Here is a 21149-nt window from a genome sequence, read left to right as displayed (position 1 = left end):
ATCCCTTCCATTCACCACTTTCTGGATCTCTCCACATCACCTGGCGATTATCTAAAGATAGTGGAGCTGCTCGCACTGTACACTACCTTTCTGTTGGGTTATAAAACCTGTCTGCTGGAGCCAGTGCATCTTTGTCAAAAATCAAGAAGTTAATTGTATAAAGAGCAAAATTTAGAAGTTCTCTAGGATTACCTGTGGCTCCCCCTTTCTTTTGTTTTTGGAGGAGTGTCTTAATGTCTCTGTTTCTCCTCTCTACTATTGCCTGTCCTTGAGGATTAAAGGGTATGCCAGCAGTGTATAAAATCTTATACTTTGCACAAATCTTATACTTTGTGCAAAATGTTTAGAAGTATATGCAGGTCCATTATCTATTTTTATTTCTTGTGATACACCCATAATTGCATATCTATACACACATGCATATCTACATCTATATATATGACATATAAATTGTCTCAATATAACTCATCTCACTAAATTAAAGAAATTTGATCATTAGACTAGAGGGGAAGAGAACTTTCCCAGAAGTTTATAATTCTCCATATACTTCATAATATAATATACTTCATACATAATATACTTCAGTATCCAAGTCTTTTTGGACCAATAAAAGAAAAAAAAAAAAAAAGAGAGAGACACCAAAGGACATTGACTAATGCAGTTGGCTTGTAGTTCTCTAGGGGTCATTTACAACAAAATGGCTGGCATGGCTTCATGCCTTGAAGCAGGGATATTTCTAAGAAGAGCAGGTTCTATGTGTTACACAAATATGTCAGAAAAGTTCATGGTGCAATTACAGAAGGATTGGTAAGGGATAATAAAGCAAGGGCAGCAAGTAATCTCATTGAAAACTGTCAACCTCAGGATACTTGCTGAAATCAATCTCTGGAGCCCAACCAGGAAAGGTAATTTTGTCCTATTTTCTAATATCTCCATAAAAGAATTATTTTTTCATTATTTTTTCAATTTTGTTTTATTTTTAAGAAAAATAAATTTGCATTTCACTGGATATTTTATTTTCTTATATCCCTATGCAAAATAACATGCTCTTTTATAAATAGTGTTTTATTTTTTCCAATTACATGTAAGGATAGTTTCAACATTCATTTTCATGGGATTTTGAGTAGAACAATAATTTCCAATGATATAGGTTAACAAAGTTGCATGAATAAACAAATCAATCAATCAATAAGCAGTTATTAAGAATCTAAATATACCAGGCCCTCCATGAGACACTATGGATAAATTTGAAGAATGAAATAATCCCTTATCTCAAGGATAATAAAATTTAAATAGAGAGATAATAACTTACAACATTGTTAAGCTACATATTAGACATATAGGATAGTTTAAAAGGGAGGTCTTTAGCAGTTGGGAGAATTGGAAAGATTTCATGTGGTACTTGAGTTGTATCTTGGAAAAAAAGAGGGATACTCTGTGGTAGAATGAGAAGAGAGAGCATTTCAAGTATGGGGATGGCCAGAACAAAAGCACAGAGAGAAGATAGATTATTGTAGGTGAGGAACAGAAACTTTTGCTTTTTTTCCTGCCAACTAAAATAATTATTAATTAAACTAATTAACTTTTAATTGCTTTTCTTCTTATTCAGGAGATAAAAAGTAGAAGCCATACCAATGTTTCAAGTAGCCACCAAGAAATTGAAGGATATGAACAAGTGACTTCTAAAACACCTCAAATTGAGGTAAGAATTTAAGATAATGAGAAGCTGATGTCTTAGATAATAAATGAACAGTGATCTTAAATAAAATAACAAGGTAAAAGATAACTTAAAATAATTAACATAATGATATTCAAAGCTCTTTTTATCTGTTTCATCATTTGATAGTTGGTTTTATTATCATTTACTCCATTTAATGCAATCAACTCTGAAAATATTAGCAACTGTCTCCCTACTTCAGTGGAGGCAAATACTGGGGATAAAACATCCCCAAGGCCATTAATATTATTTCATACTGAAGATTAGTTTGATTTGAGTTTAGAGTAGTTTCACGTCACAAACATTTGTTAAATACTTATTACTATGCAAGGCACTGTACATTGTTTAAAAGCAAAAAAAAAAATGTAAAACAATCCCAGTCATTATGAGAGAAGATGTATATATACATATTTACATGTATAAATAAAGTAATTTCAAGAGGAAGAGAAGTTAAGAATATAAAGAAAGGCTCCATATAGGTGGTAGGAGCTGAGCTGAGGTAAGAAGGGCATTCTGTGTATCATTGTCAACACAGAGACAAAAGAAGACCAATTTGAATGTAGTTAGAGAACATTTCAAATTGAATAAGAGGTTTAAATTTTGTAAAAACTAGTAGAGAGTTTATGGAGTTATGGAGAACTTTAAAAGGTCAACTAATAAGTTTATATTATATCCTACAGCAATAAGAAACAACTGAAGACTTTTGGGAAAGAAAGTAAAATGGTCAGATAAGTGCTTTAGAAAATTTATTTTGGCAGTTGTGTGGGGGCAGATAAAATGCAGACAGAAATTCTAGGAGAGATATTAAATAGGAGACTTTTATAATAGTACACATGAAAGGTAAAGAAAATCTAAGCTAAGATGATGATCATATCAGTGTAGAGAATGGTATAATTGTTAGAGAATTGTGAAGAAGTATTTGACAAGATTTAGCAATTGTTTGGATTTGGGGAAAAGTCAAGGATATACCTGGACTGTGGACCTACTAACAAAGCTCTGTATCAGAAAGCATGAATAATGAAGATAAATTTTAAAGGTTTGATTGCATCTCTAAGTGTACTTTGAAACATTAGATGAAATTACAAATACAGGTCTCCCAACATATGTCTACACATCTACATATATTTAAACAACATATTTCTACTATTTAAACATTCATTTAAATTTATTTCTTAAACACAGGTTTCTCATCTTGAAAAACATACCCAAGAAATAAACCAGGCCTCTCAATCAAGTCAGTATGTTCAAGAAACAGGTAATAACTTCCTATTTTATTTTTGATTAAATATCTCCTTCTCCTAATGCATATTTTGCATTGCCAGTATAGCAATATTAATTGTGATCAAACTATATAACTACATACCTAAAAACTTAAATATAAGTCATAGTCTTAAAGATGCCAAGGTATGTATGTACATATATGTGTATGTATACATGCATATACAATCATACACACATGTATGGATCCTTATACATGTATATTCAAAATACGCATATGTAACATACATACACATGTGTAATATGCTTCTTGCATTCTATAATGGTCCAGTAATAAATGCTTCAATGTGTCTATATAAATAGCACATTAATTGGCCCATTTTAATAGTGACTATAGCTAATAACAGTAATAGCAATAAAAGCAACCAATTCAAAGCCTTGCCCATAATCCATGCCATAAGGGGAATAAGACAATAGCAAAATGAGGCAATGTTAGCCAGAATTTACCACATGGACTGTGTATAGCCTAAAATGATATAGTTACTATGAAGGACTGACAGAGACCCATTTGCTGACCAATTAGATCCTGATGATGTCACTGATCGGATTAAAGTGATTGCTATGAGGAAATCAATTCTATGCGTCTAAGAAATAAAAGACATAATTGCAGACTGGAAGATATATCCAAGGAAATAAGATATTAATATTTCACCTACTATAAGTACTTTTATTTTGTAGGACCAACAGCTAAAGAGGATAATCCTTGAGTGCATGTGTACTAGACTAAAGATATAAAAATTTTATCATGTACGAGCTATATATCATAACAAAACTAGGAAGAGGTCTTATACATACTTCATGCTGCTTTTTATTAGTGTTCCAAGTAATTCATATTATCGGTTAATGCAAGATCTTTGCAACTTCATTTCCATGTCCAAATTTGATGAAATAAGAATAAGGATTGAGAGGATTATTTTATTCTGATGAGTAAAGAGCTAAAGAATTCGAAGGCATTAAAATACACTTAATAGCACCATCTAGTAATGAAATAGATGTCCAAAAGAACCTCAGTGTCTTGAATGAGTTTGAAAAGGAGATAAGTATAACATAAAATTTAATTTTCAAAAGTTATTTTGCCAGCACAACTACTACACCAAGTTATTAAAATTGGATTTTAAAAAAAACTGGCTTCAGCCCTAACCATCACATGAACATGTTATTCCATAATATTTGAACAAGTAGAAATCTTTTAGGTCTGTATAAAATAGTAAGTACTGTGGCTATTGTCACAGAAAGGGCCATAGAAGGAAATATGGCACTATCTAGAAAAACTAATGGCAAATGTCAAATACCAGCATGTCAGAAGCAACTTGAGAAAACTTTTGAAGACCTGTTGAAAGAAAATAGAATATACAATTATCTAGATCTTGCATGTAGTAGAAATCTTCTACATAATATCCTCTAACTAAAGGAAACAAAAAAGAAATATGTGTAATGGAATCCTAAAAATAAAATTAGAAATTAATAATACTCTCAATCACCAATTAAAAGTAAAAAACCAAAATGTTAAGGCAATGCAAGGAATCAAAGTAGTACAAAGAATAAAAGTAACAATTCAACATCAATTTTTAAAAAAGGATTCTGTACAGCCTTGAGGAAATTCAAATGGAAAGAGAATCTCAGCAAGATAATGATAACAATAATATATGTGGGAAATTCTAGATTCTCTGGCTGAGTTAAGTCCAACACAATGAAACTATGAGTTTCATATATGAAATTAAGAAAAAAGAAATCTAATGCACCATTTTCATCATGAATGGAAAAAAATTTACTAAAGGAAATGACAGACATTTTAGCTCCTCTGCAAAACTAAAATGTAGTGGGCTCAAGTAAGATTCATAATTTTTGTCTCACACACTTCATGGGAGTGAATAAATTACTTTACCTTAGAGATGCAAATATGATCCCATTTTAAAAAATAAACACATATTATCAAAAGATGAGAAGCCAATTCCCCTTCTAAATTTAGGTCAATTCCATAATTATATATTCTATATAAAGCATTTAATAATTTATATCACTGAAAATCCATAAATCTTCCAAAAGGGTCTTCCAAAAATTCTCAGTGGTATAAAGATCAACTTATTTTTGATTCACTGATTGTTGAACATTTACACTACTTTTATTTACATTCATCAGATCTTTGATTCAGTATTGCACTCAGAACTTGCATATGTTTAAACAATATGTAAAATGGATCCAAGCATAGTAAAAATGCTAGAGTAATAGATGCTTATGTGGGAAACTATTCTCTATTTAAAACTGTCTCTTTTCACAAATTAACAGAAAAGAGTCAGGATAGTATACATTACTAAATTTGTCAGATATGACTATTAATGATTCATCTCTGAAAAGTGATTCTTAAACTGCTAAGATATAAAAGTCAAATGGGCACATCACCCATATGAGCACAATCAATAATATATCAACAATTAAATGTCAATCAAATGATTGATCTATGTAAGTTTATTTACAAAGTAGAGTTTATGATAGCCTTTCAAATCAGGTCATTAATGCCAGAAATTGCAAAAAGCAATAAAAACTGTGTAGCATATCACTGAAGATTGCAAAAATGTAGCTTCTATCAGATATCAGAATTATATAAACAAGAAGTTCAAATCACTGGAATCTTGTTATCCTTTATAAATGAACAAATAACAAATCTATATTATATAAGTCTCCAAAATATCATTGAGAATACAAAAAATAAACTATGCTCTAACTGTAGAATCCTTACAGACAAAACTGTTGTTCACAATTGTTAGATCTAATATTAATCCATAAAAATGCAAAACAATTTTAAAATAAATGTTGCCATAGTAAATGCTCAGTTCTTATCCAAAGAACATGGAATGAAAAGCTTTCATAATGAAGTGTTCTAGTGGAAGAAATTAACAGTGTTTGAAAACAGGACAAAGTGAAGAACCCAAGCATGGCCAGGACATATTGTGGTAGTACAGACATAGGGAACACCAAGGGCAGGGGAGAGAAGAAGTAGATAAGCATTTATTCAGCATCTACTATGTATCAGGTATTGTGCTAATCAGAGTGTTTACAAATATTGTCTCATTTGATTCTCATGACAATCTGTTGGTAACATGCTATTATTATTCCAATTTATAGCTGAGGAAGCTGAGGCAGAAGTGTGTCCAATAAGGCATCACTTTTAAGTGTCAGGAGCCAAATTTGAACTCAGGTCTTTCTAACTCCAAGCCCAGTCCTCCATATATACAGACATTTCAAGATTGCTGGTTTCTTCCAGTAGTGGGTTATGCTACTGTCATTGGACCTTTGCACTTTCCTATAAAGCATAGCAAGTTTCCTCCTTCCTCTTTCTGCTCATTTTAAGCATAAATTTCAGGGCTTCACCACTTCAGGGTGCCAACTGTCCACCTTTCTCCCAAATACTGGGGTGTGCTAACTATAGAGCCTTTTTCAGAAAAGTATCTAACCATCCTTTTTAAAGTTATGAAATATCACACTTAACTAAAGGTTGAAACCCTCTGTCAAAAAAAAAAAAAAAAGACTAAGGTTAATCCTATCCCTTTGAATACTCCGCCTTTCTTTCAGAATCACTAACTTTTCCCAAGTTGTAGCATTTTTTCTTTGATTTGAGAATAGAAAGTCTCTTTTAACTCTTGCCTGTTACTAGTTGTGAAACTGTCCCCAGACAATCACTGGAACTACTTACAGCAAACTTCAAAGGAGCATGAATATGAGACAATGTGACTTCATTTGGTTCCATATGCTCTAAGATCTTTGGGATCTTCTGATAAGAAAATGAATATAAGAAATAACAGAACTAAGGAAAGATAGCAAAGTTATAACCCTGTACCTTCCTTGGCTGCATGCCGAACTTTATTATGTACATGTGGTTAATAGAAAACAGGCTTCAAGTCATCACATATATGTTAACTTAAACTTCACAACATACCTATAAGATAGTCACTATTATCTCCACTTTATTCTTGAGAAAAAAAGCTTAAACATTTAGAAGACATGCATATGGGTACACAACTAGTAAGTGACAGGTATAGAATCCAAATCTTTGCTTTTCCTAACTCAAAGACTAGTTTGTATTTTCCTTTTGTATGCATATTCCGTATGCTAATCGATCCATTTCCCTATGACTGTATAAGTTGATGTTTACCTCTAATTAATTTAAGTACTATCCAGTCTTGTTGACTAGCCTCAAAATTAATAGTTAGGAAATAAGTACCACTTCCATAATTATGTGGAGAATAGGTAAATTTTCTTTCTTCCAATGAAGTGGATAATGGGAAAATGTATTGCCTAACAAAGTCTGAAAACTAAGATGTATTGGAACATTCTGGTGTGCCTCTTCTTTTGGTTTCACTCCATTAAAGAATCACCCTTCAAAAAACTGAAAAAAATATCTCCTGATGTTCTTTTGTGGTTGCAGTTATTGACACACCTGACGATGAAGAGATCCCAAAGGTTTCAACACAGTTTTTAAAACAACACTTTGAAAAGACAGCCCAAGAAAAGGTCCTTCATTCTGACAAAGATATGGCAACTCCAGCCAAACATATCAAGGTAGGTGATTTAACAAAGATGGTCATTTGGAGGGATGGCAGGATGGATGAATAAGCATAGTAAAGGCCAGCTTAGAATAGACTATGTGGTATTTCAAATTATTGCATATCTGTTCTTGACAACTATGTAATTTTAAAAATTAAAACCCTGGGTGCACATCATTCCAACCAAGATTAAAAACAGAAAATGGTTAGTACTTTTCTTCTTGGAGAAAATGTAGACTTTGTACTTGATGGGAATTGGGACAGGGCATGGAAATCAACATATTTCCTAATGTGAAACAGTCATAATTTCATAAATATCATGCCCACAGGTAAAATAATAAAATTCACTTTATATTCTTTCATCTGTTCCTTTCTATACAATCCTTCTGTTTAGAATCCTGGCAAGGGGAGTATACCTTTTCTGTTGCTTTCCTTCACGTAATTTTTATGGCAAATTGAGTAAAGGTAGAGAATACAAGTTTTTGATATGGAATGTGGAAATATTATGAAATGAAGGTTTTGGATGTATTACATGTGCAACATTAAAAACTGAACCTCTGAAGCCACTTAAATGATGTACAGTAGGTTACTTTGTGTGGAAATATAATGATCCTGATCTACAAAGCCTCTTTTCCTTCTCTCACTCCTAAAACATAATTTTTTGTTCCCTAAAGATTGACAGTGAATATAAAGAAACTGGGTGGCCATCTCCACTTGTTACTTCTGTAGCTGCCAGTACTTCAGCCAGTCAGAGACAGGATACATCAACCACAAGACACACAGAATACAGATCCACTTCATCTTCTGCACAGGTTAACACCATGAATTTTGGAAAGACAGAAGATTTTCCTCCTCCCCCACCTGAAATAACACCAACATTAGCAGATGTGACAGCATTTTCCCAGTCCCCTGAATTCTCTAAGCCCCCTGGAAAATTTCCCATCCCCAAAGATTTATATTCCAAGCAAAGAAATTTATATGAATTAAATCGCTTATACAAACATATCCACCCTGAATTAAGAAAAAATTTGGAAAAATATTATATCAGTGATATTTCTGAGATTGTATCTCATCAGGTAGACACAGGAGATTCTGTTGCTGCAGATGTGCAGCAAACCCGGTATGTTTTTGAAAACACTAATGGCAGCAATCAAAAATGTCTGAACCCTGAAAGAGAGTTCCTTGAATGGGATGAAATTCTGAAAGGAGAAGTACAGTCTATGAGATGGATTTTTGAGAACCAACCTTTGGACTCCATCAAAGATCAATCTTCTAGTGATGATAACAGCAAAAAAAGCATTGCTGATCAAGAAATCATTGCTGGAGGAGATGTGAAATATGCCATGTGGATGTTTGAAACCCAGCCCATAGATACATTAGGGGTTCATTCTTCTAGATCCACAGAAAGTGAACTGAAAGTTCCAGAACTAGCAAGGGGAGATGTACGCACAACCACATGGATGTTTGAAACTCAACCACTAGATTCAATGAACAAAATTCATCAGGACCAACAAGAAGGATCAGACGAAGTTGCCATTAAAGATATAACTGGAGGTGATGTCAAGACTGTGAAATACCTGTTTGAAACTCAGAATCTTGACCAACTTGGGCAGCTATATTCAGTGGATGAAGCTAATTTACTACAGCTTAGATCTGAACTGAAAGAGATTAAAGGGAATGTGAAGAGAAGCATAAAATATTTTGAAACTCAACCATTATATGTTATCAAAAACAGCTTAGGGCAAATTCTTGAGATTAAGACTGTTCATCGGGAAGACATTGAAAAAGGAGATGTGAGAACAGCACGTTGGATGTTTGAGACACAACCATTGGACATGATTAACAAAGATGTTACAGAAGTTAAAGTTGTCCGTGGAATATCCATGGAAGAAAACATCAAAGGGGGAGTAAGTAAGGCAAAATGGTTGTTTGAAACCCAACCTCTGGAATCCATCAAAGAAGAATCTGAAATGTCCATCATTGAAAAGGAAACTATTGTAGGTACTGATGTTTCCAGAAAGTGTTGGATGTTTGAAACTCACCCTTTAGACACACTTAAAGAAGTTACTAATTCTAATCCTTTGCCAGCTGAAGAAATAATAGGCGGTGATGTAAAAGCCACCAAGTACTTATTTGAAACCCTTCCAATGGATGTTTTAAAAGACAGTCCAGAAGTTGGTAAACTTCAAAAGATAGAGGCCTCTGAAGAAGAAAAGGGAGATGTGAGGCATCAGAAATGGATTTTTGAGACTCATCCTCTAGAAGACATTAGAAAGGGGGAGAAAGAGTATATAAGGACAGTTAAACTTGAAGAGATTGACAGAGGTGATGTTAGAAGCTACACACATATCTTTGAATCAAACAGTTTAATTAAGTTTGATGAAACACATAAAATACAAGTGGAAGGAGTGACCAAAGGTGCTGTAGAGTTCAATAAATCTCTCTTTGAAACAACTCCTTTGTATGCTATTCAAGATCATCTTGGAAGATATCATGAAGTTAAAACAGTCCAACAAGAAGAAATACTAAAAGGTGATGTGCGAAGTTGTAGGTGGCTATTTGAAACTAGGCCCATTGATCAGTTTGATGAGAGTATTCATAAATATCAGGTTATCAAAGGAATATCTACACGAGAAATACAGTCTGGTGATGTAAAGTCTGCTAAATGGTTGTTTGAAACACAGCCTTTAGATTCTATTAAATATAATAACTTGGAAGATGAAGAAAGTAAAAAGCAGCAAACTGCAGATATTGTTAAAGGGAATGTAAAAACATACACATGGCTATTTGAAACTCAGCCAATGGAGTCCCTTTATGACAAGACAGAATTAGTGATTGATAATGAAGAAATTCATAAAGGAGATGTCAAAACATGCACTTGGCTTTTTGAAACTCAGCCACTTGATGCAATAAGAGATGACTCAGAAACAGTGGTCAAACTCCAAACTGTAAAACAAGAAGACATCCAAGGAAGTGATGTCCGCACAACCTGCTTTCTTTTTGAGACAGAAAACCTAGACACTATACAAGGAGAAGAAGGAAAGGAAATCAAGTCAATGGAAGTGGATATTCAGTCTGGGGATGTTTCTAGCATAAAGTACAAATTTGAAAATCAGTCCTTGGATTCCATAAGTTCCAGTTCAGAGGAAGTTTTGAAAAAGATCAAAACACTACAAGCTGAAGATATTCAGAAAGGCAATGTTTTAAATTGCAGGTGGCTCTTTGAAAACCAGCCAATTGAAATGATAAAAGAAAAACAAGAAGGTGATGAATTAGTTAGGACAGTGACAGACATACAAGGTGGGAATGTGAGAAAAGGATGCTTTATTTTTGAGACTTTTTCTTTGGACCAGATTAAAGACAAATCTGAAGAGCTCACCACTGAGAAAACCACAAGCAAAGATGAAATAATAAAGGGGGATGTGAAAAACTATAGAATGCTATTTGAAACGCAACCACTCTATGCTATTAAAGACAAAGAAGGGTATTATCATGAAGTGACAACAGTTAAGAAAGAAGAAGTGATTCACGGAGATGTATGTGGGACTAGGTGGCTATTTGAAACAAAACCATTAGATTCTATTAATGAATCAGATAATGTATATATTATCAAATCAGTAACTCAAGAGGATATTCAGAAAGGAGACGTTAGCTCTGTCCGATATAGATTTGAAACACAACCACTAGATACAATTTCAAAAGGGACAAATGTAATTATTCCCACTATTGACTGTGTCCAGGGTGGGAATGTGAAATATCACAAGCAACTCTTTGAATCTGAAGAATCTGATAAAAGAACATATGTTAGAACAGTTAGTGTCAATGAAATACAACAGGGTAATGTTAAAACCTCTACTTGGCTGTTTGAAACTCATACTTTAGATGAGTTGAGAGGAGAGGGGTCAGAATATGAGCATATCAAGACAGTCACCAAGGAAGATGTGCAGAAAGGTGATGTCAAACAGGCAATATGGCTTTTTGAAAATCAGACTTTAGATTCTATTAAGGAAACAGATGAATATAACACAGAAATAACCAGGGAAGAAATCCCTCCCTCTGATGTCAAAACAACAACATGGCTCTTTGAAACAACACCACTTCATGAATTTAATGAAAATAAAGTGGAAAAAGAGGAAATTATTGGAAAGAGCATTAAAGAAACCTTAGAAGAACTATATTCACAGAAAATGATTGAATCTCACGGAATTATCATTGAAGCAAGTGAAGTTGGGAATGTCCGGATGGCTAAGTATAAACTAATGAACCAAGAATCTCCTGAAATACAGAAAGAAGAAGTTGTGAGAGGAGATATCAAAACTATAATGATGAATCTGCTTTCTAAAAGAAATGATGCCAAAAGAGAAATTTTAGTCAGTGAAGAAGAAAAGGGCGATATCAGTTTCACCAAAGCCCAGTTATTAAACAGATCTACAGAAATCCAATATGAAAAAGAGGAAATAGTGAGAGGGGATATACAACAAACAATAAAAAACCTGTTCAGCGAGGAAAGATCTGTAAAACAAGGCATTATAATTCAGGAAGATGAAAGAGGGGATATTAATATGACAATCTATTGTCTTCTTCATGAAAATGATAACGATGACAAAATAGAACATGAAGAAATAATAGGTGGAGATGTAAAACGCACTATTCACAACTTATTGTCTTCTGCTGCAAACTATGAAATAGACAAAACAACTAAAGTAGATGCATCGGAGAGGGGAAATGTTCAGTTTTTCACAACATGCATAGAAGCTGGAGCATTAGATTACCTCAAACTACTGCAGACAGGGTCAAATGAATCCCTTACAGCTGGGAAACCAGAAGGAGAGGAGGAAATAATTGGTGGTGATGTTGAAGGCACAAAGTTGTTACTAACAAAAAGAAAGTCTCAAATTGAACGTACTGTTAATGCAAGTGACATCATCCCAGGAGATGTGCATAATACAGTTAAGGTTTTCATGACAGAGCCTCAGAGTACATCCTGTCAGGTACCCAAAGAAGAAATTATAAAAGGTGATTTGAAAGCAACCCTAAATTCCCTCAGTGAGGCTGTAAATCAGAAAACACTTACAAAAAGGGAAGAAATTATAAAAGCTGACATGCTTACAACATTGAAGTCTCTTCAAGAAGCAAGGAACCAATGGAAAGAAACTGAGAAGCCTGATATTATCCCTGGTGATATTACACAAGCTATTGAATCTCTTGAAAAAGCAGTAAACACAAAGACTGAAATTCTGAAAAAGGAACTTATGCGAGATGACCTTGAGGAAACATTAAGAGCACTAAAAGAAGAACAGTATTCTTTCAAGACGATAGACAAAGAAAATGAAATCAAAAGAGAGATGCAAGCTGTGAGGCATGATCTGGTAGATGCCACTACAGAACACAAAGCCCAGAGCAGGCAGGTAGGCCTCCCCAGGGACAGAAAAAGGGACTTGCAATCCAAATCTGAGTCATTTGAGCAAGAAGATAAATCAGAAGTGTTTAAAAAACAGACCACAGTCAAATCTTTTCATGGATATTCAAAAGGAGAAAACAGTGAGATTGTCCCTCTAGAAGCCCCCAGAGGCACTATAAAAATTGTCGTAGGTCGGGAGCAAAATGGTGATGCCCTCGAGAAGAGCCTTCAAAGATTGTCTGATTCACCCCACAACCTTGGTGAAAATTTGGCCAAGAATCAAAACATCAGAACTGATTCACCAAGAGCACAGTATTTTAGAAAGGAACATGGGAGGAGTCAGCCAGCTTCTTATAGCTCAGTTCAGAAAAAAGTAAGGACTGAGAAATCAGAGATGGGTTCTATACTGAAAAAGGATATCTCTAGTGCTGCCTTAAGTACTGAAAAAATGCAACAGTGTCAAATGGGTATGCTAAGCATTGGCCAGGAAACCAGGGAATCTTCCCATGAAAAAAAGACAAAAGTAGCAACAGATGCACCCAGTTTTGAGTCTTATGCTAGTCTCCACACAGTTAGCATCCCAGCTAATGACAATAAAGCATGTGGAATAATTGATCATATTCAGAAGGAAATTTTACTAAAAGAGGAAATGAGACAAGCAGAACAAGCCAGTGAGACTTTTGAAAGGAATGAAATAAACCTTCAAGAAATGAAGTCTTTTATTCCTTTGTCCCTTAAACAGGATATTCAAAATGTAGCTGAAGAAAAAGCCATAAAGGGAAACCATGGAAAATTTAAAGCAACAACAGAAAGGAATAAAAAGATTGATGTTCATCAGAAAAATGAGAACTTTCAAACCAAGATGGATGCCTCAACAAACTTAAAAGTGACTGTGGAAAAATCCTGTAATCCAGTCAAATTGGCTGCTGTGAGTAATATGGCTGAAAATCATTCCTCCCTTCCACCTCCATCTCCACCTCCACCTCCACCATCCAATGCATCATCTGAAATTGAATTTCCTTTACCTCCTCCACCTCCTTTAATGATGTTGCCTGGTAAACAAGAGTTTTCTTCATTACCTTCCACAGAAAAGATAAAGGCTGAATTTGATGGCTTTCCCTGCCTCCCTCCCCCACCTCCACCAGAGGATGACAAAGCTGAGAGAGAAAGCCCACCAATGTTTTTGCCTCCCCCACCTCCTCCACCACCAAAACCTATGCAAGTTTTTCCTTCCACAATTCAAACAAAAGACAGTGAAAAGAATGTTCAGCAACATTTCCAAGAGTCAGAAACTCATTCAAGGGCCAGAGCCTTAACCGGAAAGCCAACAGCACTTCCACCTTCTCCCAAGTTCCCCAAACCAAAATTCTTCAGACAGTTAGATGAAAATGAAAATAATCTCAAATCAAAAATGAAACCACTTCCTCTTCAATCAAATATAGGAACTATGATGGTAAAAACAAAGGAGCAAAATACAATGATGATGAACAATGTGGAACACACCCAGAGACAGGAGAAAATTTATACTGAGACATCTGAAGAAAAACTACTATCATCCACTGCTGAGTCCAAGAAGTCTTCCATTCAGGCTGCTCAGGAAATATCACTTCCCAAAGACAAAAAGACCTCACCCCTTGTTAAATGTTATCCCCTTCCTTTAGATTCAGAACAGACAAGCCCTAAGCCATACATGAGAAAATTCAAAACCCCTCTAATGATTGCTGAAGAAAAATATAGGCAGCAAAGGGAGGAAATAGAAAAACAGAAACATCAAAGCTCTTCCAATCGCATAGTCAAAACAGAAAATCATAATGAAATTGAATTAAAGTCTGAAATGAAAACACTATCCCAGAAGTTAAGGAAAGAAGATTCTTTGCCTACATCAGCCACAGATGTCACACAATCAAATTCTGTGTCTCAAGTCAGCCTCCAAACTGAAGGGACTTCTAGTGAAACCCAACTATCTGAATCATCAGCAGTGTCTTTGGCTGCTCAGAAACTCCAAAGTGTCTTGGATATATCCATGGATAAAGAACAAATTCAAAAGGAAGCTCTCCAAGGTTCAAGGGATATCGTACAACATAGTTTAGCTCATCAAATGGAACAAACTCACCAAGAATATACTTCTCATAAAAGAAAGCAGGAAACTAATGAAAAGCAATTGTACCAGTTCCCAAAGAAGCCAGTGTCCCCAAGCTTAAAAGCTAAAAGTGTCAAGTTCCCAACTTTAGAGTTAAACTTAAATAAAATATCCCAAGATTTCAAGATTTATCAAAAGCAACCACTAGCTAATATGCAAACCATGACTAAACAAGAGCATCAAGAAAGACAGAATAATGAAATAAGTACAACTATTAAAAATAAGGAAAATGTGACTGAACACTCTTATCAGTTACACGGGAAGGAAAAAAGAGGAATAGATAAAATGCCTACCAATCCCTCAGAGAAGAATAAAAAAAGGGAATCAGATAAAGTATATGAAAATCAAAAAGAAAGAATGGAATTAGTGGGCAAGAAAGTTTTAGCAACTCAAGAAGAAAACAAGCAAGAGATAGTGATTGGTCCAAAAGAACAAAAACTAATAGCTGAAAGAAAACAAGAAAACATTAAAAATAAATCATTAGAGAAAGTAGTCCAGCAAAAATTTATTGATGTTGATTCATCGACAGAAACCCAGATTCAAACTTCTGAAAGTGAAGTCAACCATAAAAAATTACCCCAGCAATATGATGGCCTGAAAGAAGCATGCCTTATAAACAAGAACATACAACAGAAACAAGCTCCTCCTAATACTAAAGATTCCAAGGAAGATATAACAGAGAATAAGATTTTATTTTCTTCCCTTCAAAGTTCCCAGGATGATAATGGAAAATGTGTTGTAAATATATTAGAGTTCTTAAGAAAACGTGAAGAACTACAGGAGGTTTTGTCTCGGGTGAAACAATTTGAAACAGAACCAAATAAAAACAATATTAAAACATTTCAGATACTATTGAATGTTATCCCAGCATGGTTGATGAATAAAGAGAGAAAAGAATATGGAACTCATATTGCCATGGATAATAATTTAGAAAAAGTAAAAGAGGAAATAACCCATATTAAAAGTGAAGTGGAAGAAATGCTTATTTCTTGTGAGAACACTATCCAAATGTGCATGAACTCCTCCAAAGCAGGGAAAGTGAGAACTGAATCTTCTAGTAAAGCATCTGCCAAAATATCAAACCTCAGTGCTGCCTCTAACATAAAAATCCAAAAAGAGGAGAAAATTATAAAAGGGCAGGAATCTTATCAAAAGGTGAAATCCTATTCTAGTGGAGAATCTCCTCAAATAGCAAACAGTATTGGATTTAAAAAACCAGTCCAGAAAGAGAAGAAAATTATAGAAGAAAAAGACTCTCATCAAAAAGTGAAACCCCATTCTAGTGGAGAATCTCCTCAAATAGCAAACATTAGTATTGCATCTAACAAAACAGTCCAGAAAGAGAAGAAAATTATAGAAGAAAAAGGCTCTCATCAAAAAGTGAAATCCCAACAGCAAATTAAACAGGTAGAATGTAGGACTGTTTCTCCGTATTTAAAACAACGTTCGCCATCACCTACTTTCATAACAATTGAGTCTACTGCCAGACGAACAGAGACTCCTGCTGTGAACAGACCTTCCTCGTCTCCGGTGAAGAAGGAAAATATATCTTCTCTTCCTTCCCGAAGCAGATCCACAACACCACCATCCAGAAGTCGCCAGGCTTCAGCTTCTCCTTCTCCTCCTAGAAGTCGCTCTGAGCAACTGGCCAAACTTAAAGACACCACAGCAAAATTGTCCCAAAGAACATGTCACTATCAGTCAGTAACCCCAGGTCCCGTTGTAGAAAAAAGGGCCGAAATAGTCAAGTCTCCCGCAACTCTACGACGTCAAATTAAGACAGAAATCCCAATACCTATAAACGTATCCCATGTCACTGCTGGTACAGTCAGAGAAGCCAAAGAAGAGGAACTCCAACAAGTAGAGAAAAGGGCTACCTATGTTCACAGGGATGGAGTCAATATCGCAGAGCACATAGTACCAGATACTGAAAGTTTTGATTCCATTGAAATCATCCACAAAGTTGAAGTCCCTCAAGTGGGTTTGTCAGAACATTCTAAAATATATGAAGCTTCCAATCAAACTGTCCATGTGGCTGAAAATGCAGTAAAAAGCCATGAAAGTGGAACAAACAGATGGCTAGAGAAATTTCAGAATGACCCAATTTTTGAGGCAAAGTCAAATGGAAGAGTTCACACAAATGGTGAAATAAACCATAACCTAAGACAGGAAATGCACACCTTTAGCACAAAGGGATTTGGATCAAGTGGTGTGGAAAGTGAAAGCAGAAACAGCAGTTTCAGAAACTTTTCTGGCAGCCATTCCAAAGATCCCCTGAACAAAGTTCCACGTAAACAACTCATAGAGTGCTCTGAAACAAAGTCCCTAAGAGAATGTTTTTCAGGAGTGGATACATATGAAAATAAAATTGTTGGGTCAAGGACAGGAGGCTCCTCAGCACAGAACTCTGAAGCAGTTAAACCTGGCTTTGACTTCAAGCACGCTCCACCAACCTATGAAGATGTCATTGCTGGACACATTCTGGATATCTCTGCAGAAGATTCACCAGAAGAGCTCCTGAGGAATTTTCAGAAGACTTGGCAGGAAAGTGAGAGAGTCTTCAAAAGCCTGGGATACACTGTTTCAGATACTTCAGCAACTGAGATGAGGAGTAGCTTCCATGAGGAAGCTGCTTTTAGAAGTGGTAAATGAAACTATAAGCATGAGTTTTGAAGTGTGAAGAATAACCAGTTAAGGGCACATGAGTCACTAACCAGAGTGTTTTACATTAATGAAGTGTGTATATATTTTCAAACAACATAACTCCAAACTAATAAATGTGTCTATTACTTTTGCCTTCTCACTTTCTCCTGGCTGACTTTATTTTTTATTATTATTTATTATAATATCACTCCCTTTCCTATCTTTATCAGCCATCATGGTTCTACCTCCCCACTCCCTTCCAAAGACATTGGATTTAAGTGAATAATCCAGTAAAAGGTTGGTTTTTAAAGCAGAGATTTACTAAGGTAAATAATGGATTTCAAAGTAGCAGCACATAAGAAATAACAGGTCAAAATCATTATTCAATGAGAATGCTATAGTTGAAATCAAAAGACTTATATTCAAACTCTAGCTCAATCATTTAGTACCTGTATGAACCAGAACAAATCATTCTCCTATACAGGTTTCAGTTTCTTCATCTGTAAAATGTCGGGGTTCTGGATGCCTATGAGATGAATTTTTCTCTAGATCTATGATCCTATGATACTTCTAAGATCCCTTTAAGCTCCAAGTCTCTGATCCTATAAACTAAAAGCAAAATGTTGGTATTTCATCTTTTAGTATTTTAACAATGATAGTGTTTTATCAGTGCACTTTAGAAAATACTCAACATGCCCTGACCCACTGTTGACATAATCTTAACTGCCAGAGTTAAGTGGTGTTTGTGTTGGAGTTCAATACAGCCTAGTAATAATCCAAGAAACAATTTAGAATCTTCATATGTGCTTTAAGGTTTCCTATTGATCTGTTTCTCTGACAAAGGGATGAGAACGAGTTGAATTAGACCTTTTATTTATTTACTGTTACAGAGCTTGTTTAGGATAGACTATAATGCCACTCTCTGTCCTGAAGCACCAATGTTTTTCATCCTAAGTCAAGACTAAATTTCCCAAAAAGCATTTCCTCATGCACATGAAATTATATACTGTCTTGGGGTGTTGCTTCTAGAGATACATTTATTCTGTAATTGGAATTTGGGCTTTCTATATTCAGTCACTTTAAAAAAAAATAACTGCTTCACATGAAGAAAAAAAGATTTTATATAATTAGCTAAAGTCATTTATCGTAGTTAATTCTGCCAGGTAGATTGAAAAAAAAAGTCAAATTTTAAAATAAAAACTGTAAAAACACTAATAATAATTATCCCTCCAATCATATTTGCAACATATTGTCTAATTTAACAGGTTAATGTGGTTCCTTGATGGGCTTGCTCCTGCATAATTAAGCAAAGCTGTCTAATCAATTTCAGATGCTCAACTTCTGCTCAGAAACACATGGCAAATACAAAAACAAGTCTTAGAGGAAGGAAGAAGAATACCATATTTATCTGAAACTCAACTGAGAATCAAATATTAAACATAAAAGATTTCTTAATAGCCAAGATAGAAACTACAGAATCCAAGTATTTTGTATCCACTTATAATATATTTTGTATCCAGATTTCTTTTTGGTGGGAAGTAAGATTATTAAGAATTTCTTTGGCCATATTTCATGCATAATTGTATAACTTAGCTATTATGTTTCTAAGCACAAAACAAACAACAACTAGAAGAGACTAAAGAGCTGTGGACTTCTTTGTATGACAAACAGCAAGGAAAGGAGACTGAAAAATAATGAGAAACAGACTCAAAAATTCAAAAAGCCAGTTAATCTTAGGCAGAACACCCCCACATTCATAAAAAGCCTTGAAAATATCGCAATTGTAATATAACTGCTATTCAAGATAATAACTATGTTCTAAATTATCAATCTTAGGATAGTAAATAGTATATTTTAGAAATTCTCTTTTGATTTCATCGAATCAATAAATAGATTGATCTTATTACATGTTTTCTTGTATTGAAAAAGTTTTTGTAACATGAAGTTTCCTACTGTTTGATACGTAGCTATGATATGTAGAATTTTCCTACTGTTTGATATGTAGCTGTGATATGTAGAATTACAGTTATGTTAACATGCACACATTCATAGGCTTATATACAAAAACATAGTCCTGAATTATATTGGCTTCAGATGCATTGTGATCAATATTGCATGACCTACCTATTACCAAACAGTGAAAATTACTGATAATCATGATAATGCCTTTTATCTGCATGGACCTATTTCTAAAAGACATTTGCTAAACTCTTTCTAAGAGATGTCTGAAGAAGATACCACATAACCATTGCAAATTTTTTTCTTCTAGAAACTTCTAGTTCAGGACAAGGAAATGTGTACACTTTGTCAAAAGACTGTTTATCCAATGGAATGCCTGGCAGCAGACAAGAACATTTTTCATAAGTCATGTTTTCGATGCCACCATTGCAGTAGTAAATTGAGGTAAGTGGGGGTAGAAGGATTATTTGGTCTCTGAAACTTTTTTTTGAAAGCATCACAGAATAGGTTATATACTACCTTTCCTCTCATCTATCCATTCAAACACAAGTATAACAATGATATACCACAAGTATAACAATAATTATTACATGCATCACAAAAATATGTTTTTATATATGGCCTTGAGCTTTTTCTTCAGTCACTCATTGATGTTTTTGCTTCTTAGAGTATTTGATTTATTAAGGAACTTGAGAGCAAAATTGTTTGAGTTCTTACTAAGTGGCAGAACAGTTATCTTGCTCTTGTATTCCATATTTATTATGATTCTCCTTTTCCTGAAAACCTTAAAGCATCATTTAAAAAAATTATACCTGTGATTTCACTGATGATATCTGATAAGAAACTTCCTCTGTAAATTCAAAGCAGTGGCTTTTCTACAGTTTAAAATACTAATCTGTTGCTTGGAGCACTGAGAATTTAAGAGACTAGCCCAGAATGACATGTCCAGCATGTGGTCAAGGCAGGGCTTGAACCTAGATTTTCCTTAGTCTAAAGACTCCTGGATGGCCAAATAGATTCCCTCTCAAAACAAGTCTTCTTATTTAAAAGCTAATAAGATTTGGTTGGCCTGAGTTTTGATTGATATTTTAAAAGGATCCTTTCCATAATATGAAGGAGCCTGGGGATTGGTAGCAGTGCCAAAGACAAATAGCTTCTTCTATTGCAGTATCATGAGCTATACTGTGGAAGGGAATATTTTGTAAGACTTGAATTATCAGTTTTAGACAGAATAGTGGAATGATGAATTGGAAGAGTAAAATAAAGGGTAGTGTTTCACTTGAGGACTCTAAAATTTACATAAACAATTGAAGTGATTAGATAAATTATTTCCTCCACAGGGTATTAGTGATATTCTTATCACATTCTTCAGAACAATTTTTTTTTCAAATTGATAAGACCTGCTAGAACTTGAATTCCATTGTCCTTTGAGGAAAAAAGGCTATAATATTTTCTTCCCTCCTAGAAAGC

At 34.5% G+C, this 21149-nt stretch overlaps 1 protein-coding gene across 3 annotated transcripts in view; it reads left to right on the top strand.

Annotated features, from left to right (window-relative positions):
* The window catches only part of XIRP2 (xin actin binding repeat containing 2), a 389948-nt gene that overhangs the window by 365222 nt on the left and 3577 nt on the right, over window positions 1–21149 (top strand). For 2 of the 3 annotated variants that reach the window (XM_074303207.1, XM_074303208.1), the window contains 5 exons: window positions 1610–1702; window positions 2900–2972; window positions 7419–7552; window positions 8211–17721; window positions 19990–20123. In XM_074303207.1, coding sequence (XP_074159308.1) covers window positions 1610–1702; window positions 2900–2972; window positions 7419–7552; window positions 8211–17721; window positions 19990–20084 — 9906 coding nt within the window. In that variant the 3' untranslated portion in view covers window positions 20085–20123. The remainder of the gene's footprint in view (window positions 1–1609; window positions 1703–2899; window positions 2973–7418; window positions 7553–8210; window positions 17722–19989; window positions 20124–21149) is intronic. The other variant, XM_074303209.1, reaches the window with a different exon arrangement.

This window comes from Sminthopsis crassicaudata, chromosome 3, assembly GCF_048593235.1.
Source record: "Sminthopsis crassicaudata isolate SCR6 chromosome 3, ASM4859323v1, whole genome shotgun sequence".
Classification (NCBI taxonomy): domain Eukaryota; kingdom Metazoa; phylum Chordata; class Mammalia; order Dasyuromorphia; family Dasyuridae; genus Sminthopsis; species Sminthopsis crassicaudata.
Note: the sequence above shows the minus strand (reverse complement) of the source record. Positions and strands in the feature narration are given on the sequence as shown.